Below are 11,214 nucleotides of genomic sequence, written 5' to 3'. Positions count from 1 at the left end.
GGGGGGGGTTGTGTGGATATTGGCTGAAGCAGGGCATAAAAAGCCTTGAAGTTCTCTTTGAAATGATTGTGGACAAATTCCTTTAATAACCTCAGATTTTCTGTCAACTTCATTATGCTGTATCATATAAAAAGACTTAACATACTTCAGATGTCGTTCTTAATATACTTTTATGAATTAGCTTTAAATGTGGCATTTCAGTTTTCATAATCCTGATGATCTCTTTTATATTGACAATATGTGGTCTTCCTACCACTGCAGAGGGGGTGGTAATATCTATATACCATTGTCTACATCAAAAAGTATCTGTATGCCATTGTGATATTTTCGGGCCGCGTGTTGTCCAAGATCATCTCTGCTATAGCGGATTCCTTGTCTGATAATAATGTACAGATTGCTGAAGTTAACTGATTAAATTAGCTTATGTTTTTTGGAGCATAGTATCTCTCTTCAATTGAATCAGGTTTACGATGCCTTTGCTGATATATCTACTTTGGTGGTATAGTTAATCATTAGTCTAAGATCCGCGGAACCTTTTCTACCTTACTCCTTCAAGTAGCTTGTTCTGGATGGGATTTCACTTCATTTTCCCCCTTGATCAATTATTGTTGTGCATTGTTGGCAGGAAAGGGAACATGCCCTGAGATCCTTCAAAAGTGGTAACACGCCAATCTTGGTTGCAACAGATGTGGCAGCACGTGGTCTTGATATACCCCATGTTGCACATGTTGTCAACTTTGACATTCCAAATGACATTGATGATTATGTCCACCGTATTGGAAGGACAGGGCGAGCAGGAAAAACAGGTTTAGCAACAGCCTTCTTTAACGAGAACAATTCGTCAGTGGCAAGAGCACTGGCTGATCTGATGCAAGAAGCAAACCAAGAAGTACCTGCTTGGCTCTCTCGCTATGCTGCTCGATCTTCACATGGAGGCGGCAAAAATCGTCGTGGTGGAAATCGTTTTGGCGGGCGTGATTTCCGAAAGGATTCCTCTTTCAATCGAGGGGTCACAGACTACTATGGTGGTGGGGCCAATACGAGCAGTGGCTATGGTGCATCTGGTGGTTATGCTGCATCATATGGTGGTGCTGGTGTGACTAGCGCCTGGGACTAACCGCCCACATTATGCCCCACAGTTTGCAAATTCAGATATAGTTTCAATTTTGCAGTAGCTGGTCTCTACTCACTGTAGTGTTCACTCTTTATTTTGCTCATTTTTGTAAGTTTTGACGTTTTGTACTGAAGTCTTCGCTGCAATGGTGGTCTGGGTTGTTGGGACGTAGTTAGGGCTCGATGGGGATGTGTAAATCTTGGCAGGTGGTGATGAATAATTACTAACAGATTAGGATTTACTTTGCCTTGCTTAACTTGTCCCTTTGCTTTTTCCCTCTGCTTTAACATTTGGTAGGGTGATGGGGTATGTGTTAAAGAATAGGTTTCATGTATGGGGGGAGTTTATGTTTCTGCCAGCAATAGATTTATAAGTCTCTTAGGTATATTCTTTTATCAACCAAATGTATTGGTTGTAGAGAAGTGTTGTGTTCAACTCTAATCACTGTTGTAATATTACAAAGTTAGTGCCAAGTTTTGTATTGTATTACTTTTCTCTCTAGAGTAAGTTCTTGAATTATTTTTGTTATGTACTCATGTTATTTTCGTTCATAAGGCAGTGGTAAAGTTAATTTTTTGCCTATCGGTGAAAGGTTAAGTAGGCGTTTGGACATAAAAATTATAATTTTTGAAATAATGTAGCATTTGAAGTAAAGTTGAAAAGTGATATATGGAATTTGAAATTATGTTTTGACATGCATTTCATTTGAAAAATATTCAGTTTTGTGAACGGGCAAAAAAAACTAAAAATTTTGAAAACTCACCTTCGAAATAAATTAAAAAACTTGTAAAATTTCATGGACAAACACATTTTGGAAGAAAAAAATAAAAAAAGTAAATTGTTTTTGTGGACAGACCGGTCCTAAATCTCTGCATGCGAACTGGTCCTAAATATTGCAGAAAAAATTCACAAAATTGATTTTATCAATTACCACTTATTAAATAGTTTAATAAAAATCCATTTTCTAATGAATATTTAGCCCTTAATTAACTGCAGAAAATAAGCTTATTATATTTTTGTAGCTTTCATTAACATTTTCATGGAAAGACTGTGTATTGACTTCCTATGTATCACTCATTTGAAATGGTCCCTTTCTTTTCCTTCATCACTAAAAATGCTATAAATGTAATGTAGAAATAGGAAGGAACAAGTAGCCCCCAGTCCAAACATTTGCATTGACTTGAGTCCTATATCGTCTCTTCAACAATTATTAATGACTAAGAAAAAGTTGTCCCTTGTAGCTTTCCTTTGAAATTTCCGTGAAAGACTTGTGCACTGACTTGAACTAAACATTGGGTTATATATTTCTGATTTTTAGTAATTAGATGAAGTTAAAAAATTCAAGAATTTCAGTTTTTAACATTAAACCAATTACGTATTTATCTATTTGAAAAAAAAAAGGGGGCCTAAATATGATCAACTAATTTTTTTTTTAATTCCCTTATGGGAGGCTTGTAAGGAGGAAGATATTTTGGATTTTTGAGTTTCCGACTTATAAAAGAAGATATTTTGGAATTGAAATTTGATGTATTAAAGAAAGACTTCAAAGTAAACGATAGAAGACAATATATATACGTTTTGACATTATTTTTTGGAATTTTCTTGGAAATGAACCTTTTGTAAAGATCTTCGGTTAACTGTGACCCAAGTGGCCAGACTTGACCTATTCGTCCAGCTAAGGACGAGAGAAACCGGACCCATAACAAGTTGCCTACGTATCTTGACCCAAGGTCAAGTATCAACTAAGTTCTATTCACGCTGTATAGCTTCAAGTCTAACATCAAATTCACAAGTTTTAAAAATAAAACTGAATATTCTACTATAAAAATAAATAAAAAAACATAAACTTTATTTGTGGTCCAGCTTGTGCCCAATTCCCACGTCCAAGTCTTTTAATCAACAGCCATAACAAAGAAAACTATATATTTGTGCATAGGCTCTATTAAATTGTGCAACCAACTTTTATGCAAACATGGGCAACAAACAACTCTCAGTTGTGCTCTTTGTCTTTGTCTGTCATGAACTTGCTTTTTCTTCATCCACATTACCTCAATTCAATTGTGCAACAAAGATGAAAGTATTTCCCTTGTAAAATTGAAGCAGACGCTTACTGTAGACACCTCTGCTCTGCTTTTTTGTGTGTGTCAGAATAAAATGAGTAGAGATTGCTGCTTATGGGATGGCGTGATATGCGATGAGTTTAGTGGCCATGTGATTGAGCTTGATCTCAGTTGCAGCAGTATAGTAAGGAAGATTGATTCTAACAGCAGCCTATTCCAACTCTCTCAACTCCAAAAGCTTGACCTTTCTTGGAATAACTTCTCTTCTTCGGAAATCTCACCTCTATTTGGCAAGTTTTCGCACTTGACGCATCTCCAACTTTCTTACTCAAATTTCAGAGGTCAAATTCCTTGTGAAATCTCTCATCTTTCCAAGTTACAGCTCAGTCTTGGACCTCACAATTTCAAATTGCTTCTTCAAAATTTGACCAAATTAAGAGAGCTTGATCTTACATATGTAAACATCTCTTCCACCATTCCTCCAAATATCTCTTCTCATATAACAACACTGACGCTATACAACACTGATCTTTCATCTAACAATTTTAGTGGCAATGTACATGTCAGCTTCTTTTCAAACCTCAAACACCTTCACTCGTTGCATCTTTCATATAACAAGATTCAAGGAGCAATTCCTGATTGGGCATGGTCTAATTGGATGCACTCACTGCATACTCTTAATCTATCCCACAACATGTTGACAAGTATTCACCATTTTCCATCAACTAGATACTCTAGATTTGCCATCCAATTTTCTTCAAGGATCGCTACCTATTCTACCGTCCTCTCTAACTTATTTTTTCATATCAAGTAATAGTCTCAGTGGGAAGATCCCTTCTTCTGTTTGACATCATTAAGAGTTTTAGACTTGGCAAGAAACAATTTGATGGGAGCAATTCCACAATGTTTGGGTAACATGAGTTTCAGTCTTGAGGTTTTAGATATGCAACACAATTTTCTTTCTGGGAACAACTTTTAGAGTTGGAAGTAGACTGACAAGCTTCAACTTGCATGGCAATAAGGTAGAGGGAAAAATCCCAAAATCTTTAGCCAATTGCAAAGAGTTGGAAGTTCTCGATTTGGGAAACAATCACCTCAATGACACATTCCCTATGTGGCTGGGAACACTTCCGCAGTTACAAGTTTTAAGCTTGAGATCCAATAAATTGCATGGACCCATCAGAGCTTCAAGGACTAAAAATTACTTGTTTCCTCATCTTCAGATATTGGATCTCTCTTGCAATGCATTTACAGCATTAGGAGATGGATATTATTACGAAGCCTCCGTAGTTGTTGTGACAAAGGGACTGGAGCGTGAAGTTGTGAGAATCTTGTCTTTGTACACCACTATCGATCTTTCAAGTAACAAATTTGAAGGACATATTCCTAGTCTTTTGGGAGATCTCATTGCACTGCGTGTGTTGAATTTGTCTCATAATAGATTGCAAGGTGATATACCATCATCACTCGGAAATTTATCTCTGTTGGAAATTAAATATAACCAGATTTCGGGAGAGATACCAAAACAACTTGCTTCGTATCTTGAATTCTTAAATCTCTCCCACAATCATCTCCAAGGATGCATTCCTCAAGGACCTCAATCCCATACCTTTATGAGTAGCTCATACGAAGATAATGATGGATTGCGTGGATTCCCAGTTTCGGAAGGTTGTGGAAATAGCAGGATTCCCGAGACAAGCAGCACAACACGCGTTTTGGATGAAGAAAGCACTTCTGAATTTCTCAATAATTTTTGGAAAGCTGCTCTTATGGGATATGGAAGTGGACTAATTATTGGATTATCCATTGCATATATCATGCTTTCAGCTCGAAATCCGAATTGGCTTTCTTGGATTGTTGAAGAACTAGAACACAAAATCACAATGAGAAGGCGAAAGAAGCAGCGAGGCCAAACGCATTACAGAAGAAGAAAGAAGAAGAAATAATGGTGCCTAGACAAGTTCCAGTCGTCCAATCTGTAATTTCAGGTATATATTCATATTAATCTCTATATCTGATATTTTTTTCTAAGTTTATATTAACTGGTATTCCAGAGGGTCACGGGTTCGAGCCGTGAAAACAGCCTCTTGCAGAAATGTAGGGTAAGACCGCGTACAATAGACCCTTGTGGTCCGGCCCTTCCCCATACCCTCTGGAGACGTGCACCAGGCTGGTATTGTATGTCTTCATTTGAATATACCTTGCTTTGTTAGACTAAGTGTATCTTTATTAATGCATGAGATTGAGATTATTTATTTTGTATCTGACATTCACTTTAACTTGTATGAATTAAATATAGGCAAAGAATGTGTCCAGTTGAAATACCAGGAGAATGGGAAAAGACTGTACTATAGATGTTTCCAGCATCAAATGCCACAAGGAACATGAAGATTAATAGATGCTTCTGAAATTCTTTTTTGTGCTGTAAATGTTGCTGTAATTGTTTTTTTTTTTTTTGGAAAATAGAGAAAACAGAATAAATTCTAGTATTTATTATCGTAGGATTTAAGTATATCGTTTATAACGTGCATTTTTTCGTATTAAGTTCTTTTATAAAAGGTGTAATATTTCTAGCAATGAATTGTTTTTTATTTTCTTTCAACATTAAAGAAAAAAAGTATTTTTATTTTAACAACACTGCAAAATAATTATATTGCATAAAGGAAAAACAGAATAGGATTGAATTCCATGTTGGGTTTTTGTCTGAGAAGTTGCCTGCTAAGGATTTTGAGACTATTCCCACTTGTAAGAATAATAAGGGGTGCCAAGATTCTCTCCTTTCTTCAATATGATGAGGTCAAAGTTCTTATCTTTATACTCCATATGTTTCCATTTATGCGTCTTACTTTATATTATTTGTTTAATAAAGAATGTCACTTTCTATGTGTGGTAATAATTCTTTAATTCTAACATTGTTGGGTTTAAAAGATTGGTGAATGGGAAATGGAGGGAGGAAAGCGGAGGGAAAGTGAGCTCTCTTTTGCTTTGTAAAGTGCAAGGTCCCTCAATGGTGGTGTAAAGAAAAGGAGATGTGTTTACATTTCCTTTGGTGTTAAATGGGTTGAAAAGAAAGTAAGCCTCGCGCCGTCGCGCGTTGTCGCTCGCTCGGCTCGGCTCAGCTTATGTAATTCTTGTTAGTTCAGTAGATGGTCCTTACAAAATAGGTAAATGTTTTCTGTTCTGAGTATTTGCTTCTTGTGGAATTAGGTTGGTAAAGATAAACAGGTGTTATGTTGGTCCTGTAGATGTGGATATCCTATTACAAGGAGCTCCTAAAGTGCTATGTATCTATTGATGATTGCTTCTGCGCCCCATCGTTGTTGGATCTTGAGTGGTATAGGAGGCGGCGAAAGAAGTAATATAATGCTAATGAAGTGCAGTTATAAGCATAGGGCCCTGTTGAGTTTAATATAGTTGAAGTTTGAAGAAATAAGTTCTGAACTTATTTAGGATACATTTGGAAGGAAGGAGAGGACACTAATGGTACTACTACTTGATGCTTTAGAGCATTTACTCCTCTGATATGAGCTTTATCTCCTACAGAATGAAATGTACTCTAAACAACCTGAAGTGGAGAAGGGTAGAGAGACGAGCCCATCATCCACCGAGTTTTGAACAGTGCCAGTCGGCCCTCTGAGATTATTGGGTTATCAAATATCATCTTGTTTACTAGGAAACAGAAAGTAAAGGGAAATTATGTTATGGACTAGAGGTTATGATATCTCTGGAATGTTTGAAGACTATACTTGCCAAAGAGAAAATGAGTACAAGGCTATGCCGAAGTATACATTTGGAGGGAAAGAATCAGAAAGGAAGGAGAGGACACTAATGATACTAGTACTAATTTTTTGTGCTTAAAATATGCTCTAGAGCATTTTACTCCTCATATATGAACTTTATCTCCTTCACATTCTAAGATTATTTAAGCAGCCTCTGTGCCTTCTTGAAAGTAGGGGTATGGTCCAGAGTCCAGACTCCACTTGTGGGATTTGGCTTAAGATATAGTAAATGTTAGCTGTATGTGGAGTCTATGTACTATTCTAAGTTTCAGAAATTGGAATGTATAGTTCATGTTATCTACACCAGAGGAAATCTTCCTTAATAGAAACAGAAGAAGGGACTTCTATGCTCTATCTTTGGTGCCAGTGAAGAAAAAGCAAGCTGACAGGGAAAGAAAGATAGTAGAATTAGCAGTAGGTGCCAAAATATATACCCCATTTTCGCGATAGTATAAAAATCAAATTTGTTATATAAGTATGTTGTTTAGAGATATTTGACTGAATCTATTTCATTGAAATGAATGCAATGAGTTATCCATAACATGTCAAACACAAAACCAGTACTTGAATTTTAGCTCAAGTTAATGCACAAATCTGTCTGTCCGTTGAAATTTTCAAATGAAAGCCTACAAACCTTTTTCAAGTTGATATATCACTTTGATTTTAGTCATTAACTGTTGAAAAGAACAGATGATGTCTACATTTAAATGGTGTAATCTTCAATCAGATAACTTATATGAATATACTGCAAGACTGAGTCAAGTGGCCAAATGGCCATATCTTTTTTTTCATGGATAATATCCTGAAATATGTTTTTGACTGCGAGGATGGTGAGGGAAATTATATGAAAATAGTATATTAAAGATTAGATAATTAGCCATCCGAGAATGTTTTTTGGCTTTTTTACAACATATTAAGAAATAATGTCTATGTGTAGGTTAGATTAATACTTCATCCGGTTCATTTTAATTGATTTTTTCACTGTTTTTACAACATATTAAGAAATCCACCTTTTAGTATTAATTAACAATGAAATTAATCATATTAACCTTACTTTTTTCCTTGGAAATACAAAAAAGAAACTCCTAGGCTCTTTACTCAACTGAAGATATATAATATTAGTTAGAAGAAACAAAAAGAACCAGTAATGAGCTTAATATGGATATATATCAGTAACACACCAACTCGCTAGTTATATTGTTCGCTCTGGGCCTAGACCCTCACGGGTCTAAAAATTGGTCAAATATGGATAAGAAGCATATTTTTCATTTAGAAAATGGATAATCAATGGGCAACCAATGAATAACCAATGAGTTTAACTTTTACCTTTGTAAAGCCTCAAATTGGAGGTTCCTCAAGTTTGGGAGACTAAGAATTCACCAAAAGTGATCATATTCAAGATCTTGCGACCTATTTTTTTTTCCGTATTAAATATGGTCCATTTTTTCATTACCCATTTTGACCTGAACCATATCCGACCTGACCCGCCTGTTTGTCACTCATAACCTTAGTTTAATACTCCCTCCGCTCACTTTTACTTGTTCACTATTGATTTTGCACGTCCTTTAAAATCTAATAAATAAAGTGCATAATTTACCGTAATATCCATATTAGTTGGTGTATACACTTAATGGATTTGAAAAATGATTTGGAATTAGTAATAAATGCTAAGGGTAAAACAGAGAAAATAAATTTCTTTTCTCATGATATGCGAAAGTGACAAGTAAAAATAAAAAGTTATTTTTAAAATATACTTGACAACTAAAAATGAACGGTCATGGAGTAATTAGTTGTAATGACCCGACTGGTCGTTTTGCCTTTTAAAACCTCGTTCCCTTAAATAAAACTTCCCGCACTTGCTTTAGCTGATTTATAACTTGCGGGGACGGTTGGTTCGGGAATTGGAAGAGTTTTGAGTAAAAATATGTCCATTTGTTTCTTTAAGATTTTCTTAAAAGATCAAGTTTGATTTTGGTCAACTTTTGGAAAAACGGACCCGGATTCGTGATTTGACAGTCCCGGAGGGTCCGTGGGAAATTATGGGACCTGGGCGTATGTCCGGAATCGAATTCCGAGGTCTCTAGCCCGAGTAATGAATTTTTATGTGAAATTGTTGAATTGAAGTTTTAAGGAATTAAAGAAACTATGTATTCATTGATCTCCTAGGTATCGGGCTCGGATTTTGGTTCCGAACTTGGTACAGGTCCGAAATATCAGTTAAGACTTACCCGTAAATTTTGGTGTCAATCCGAGTAGTTTAAGGGCGTTTTGACCCGTTAGAAGAGAATTAAGAACTTGAAGTTCAATAGTTTGATTCATTTGGTTTTAGGGGTGATTCCTAGATTTAGCGTTGAATTGAGTGTTCCGAGGGTTCGAGTAGGTCCGCCTTGTGATTCAGACTTGTCGGTATGTTCGGGCGGGGCTCGGGAGCCCCGAGCGTCAAACGGTCTAGGCTCGAGTGAAGTTGAAATTTGAAGAAGGGGCTGAGTTTGCTGCTTCTGTCATAACCGCATCTGCGGTTCTAGGACCGCAGATGCGGGACCTCAGGTGCGGTCAAGACCTCGCAGATGCGGCCAGTGCCAGGCTAGGGAAAATCGCAGAAGCGGTCCAGTCACTTTAGGCCAAGATCCGCAGATGCGGCCTCCTTTCCGCAGGTGGGGGACCGCAGATAAGATCCCCAAACCGCAGAAGCGGAAACCGCTGGGTAGTGAGTTCATTTAATTCGAACTCAAGGCGATTTATTTAATTAACTACTCCACACTTGGGCGATTTAGGGGCTTCCAAAGAGAGGATTTCAACATAGCATTGTAAGGTAAGTAATTTCCATTCATCTTAGTTTAAATATATGTACATTAGGTAGATTAAACACTAAAAACTAGGTAAAATCAAAGGGCTAGAGCTAGACCTAGGGTTTTGATAAAACTAAGATTTAACCACGAAAATTGTTATGAAATGAACTAGAAATCATATATTATTGATCCTTAGGTTGTAGAGAACAACTTTCTTCGAAAAATCTCGAAATCCGGGCACGTGGGCCCGGGGTCGGAATTTAGGAAACTTATGAAAAAGGTTGGGAAATGGCTTAAATAATTAGGATTCGACCTTGTAAACCTATTTTGACTAGTTCTTACTTCTTTTAACTAGTTTGTGATCATTCGGCTCCGAATTGAGGGCTTGGGCTTGTTCTTGGTATTTGGAAGCGCGTTTTGGAGCGAGGTGAGTCTCCTTTCTAACCTTGTAAGAGGAAATTGTCCCCATAGGATTAATAAATGAAAAATTGTTGCTAAATGCGGGGGCTACGTACGCACTAGGTGACAGGAGTCCGTGCGTAGCTACTACTATATTAATTGTCCGGGTAGTTTAGGACCCACATCATGTCTTATTTATGAAAATCTCTATATTATCTTGCTAATGAGATCACTTAGGATATACTAGAGACTTGAAAGAGAATAAAAGCCAATTTGTATACTTGTTGAACTCGTGTGTATTCTTGATATTGCTTGATATTTGTGGATCGGGTCGATCGCCTCGGTATGAATAGATGCATCTATAGGCGCGCCGTCGACCCTCGGCAAGTGCACAGTTTCTTTCTGTTGGTTCGGGCCGTCGCCTCGGCATAATGTGCGCATGATATTTGTGTGGAAACTTATACTTGCATTGTTTTGCTAATATTCCGAAGTGCAAATAGTAAATTGTGATATTGTTAAGAACATGACTTATGCCTCTTGTCATAAACTATTGTTACTAGTAACTTTCCATGCTTAGAAAATATTTGATATATTATTCGACCTTAGTAAGTATCGAGTCGACCTCTCGTCTCTACTTCTTCGAGATTAGACGGGATACTTACTGGGTACATGTTGTTTATGTACTCATGCTACACTTATGTACTTAAATGTACAGGATCTGAGGCAGGTGGATCTGGTTATCATTCTGGTGCGCACCCATGAGCAGATTTGGGACTTCTACGGTGAGCTGCTTTTTCCTCCATGCCGACCCGCAGCCGAAGAAGTCTTTCCTTTGTACTTTTGTTTTCTGTCTATCCTGATTCAGACAGTAGGATAGTATGATATTCTTTTGTGTATATTCTACTAGTTGCCCATAGCTTGTGACACCAGGTTCTGGCACACACATTAGTAGACTTATTTTTGGGTTGTATTATTATGCTACCTACATTACTTATCACTTTTGGTTTTAAATCCAATTGGAGTATTTATCTCACTTAAATTTTGATAACTTTTACATAAAAGTTAGAAATATT

At 36.9% G+C, this 11,214-nt stretch overlaps 1 protein-coding gene and 1 pseudogene across 2 annotated transcripts in view; both read left to right on the top strand.

Moving 5' to 3' along the window:
- LOC109235782 (DEAD-box ATP-dependent RNA helicase 37-like) overlaps positions 1-1,615 on the top strand; it is a 6,951-nt gene extending 5,336 nt beyond the window's left edge. For both annotated transcript variants that reach the window (XM_019402032.1, XM_019402031.1), the window contains exon 7: positions 626-1,615. In XM_019402032.1, coding sequence (XP_019257577.1) covers positions 626-1,117 — 492 coding nt within the window. In that variant the 3' untranslated portion in view covers positions 1,118-1,615. The remainder of the gene's footprint in view (positions 1-625) is intronic.
- LOC109235781 lies at positions 3,056-7,307 on the top strand (annotated as a pseudogene).

The sequence above is a fragment of the Nicotiana attenuata genome, chromosome 12, assembly GCF_001879085.1.
Source record: "Nicotiana attenuata strain UT chromosome 12, NIATTr2, whole genome shotgun sequence".
Taxonomy (NCBI): domain Eukaryota; kingdom Viridiplantae; phylum Streptophyta; class Magnoliopsida; order Solanales; family Solanaceae; genus Nicotiana; species Nicotiana attenuata.
The sequence above is the reverse complement of the archived record's forward strand: the minus strand, read 5'-3'. Positions and strand labels throughout refer to the sequence as shown.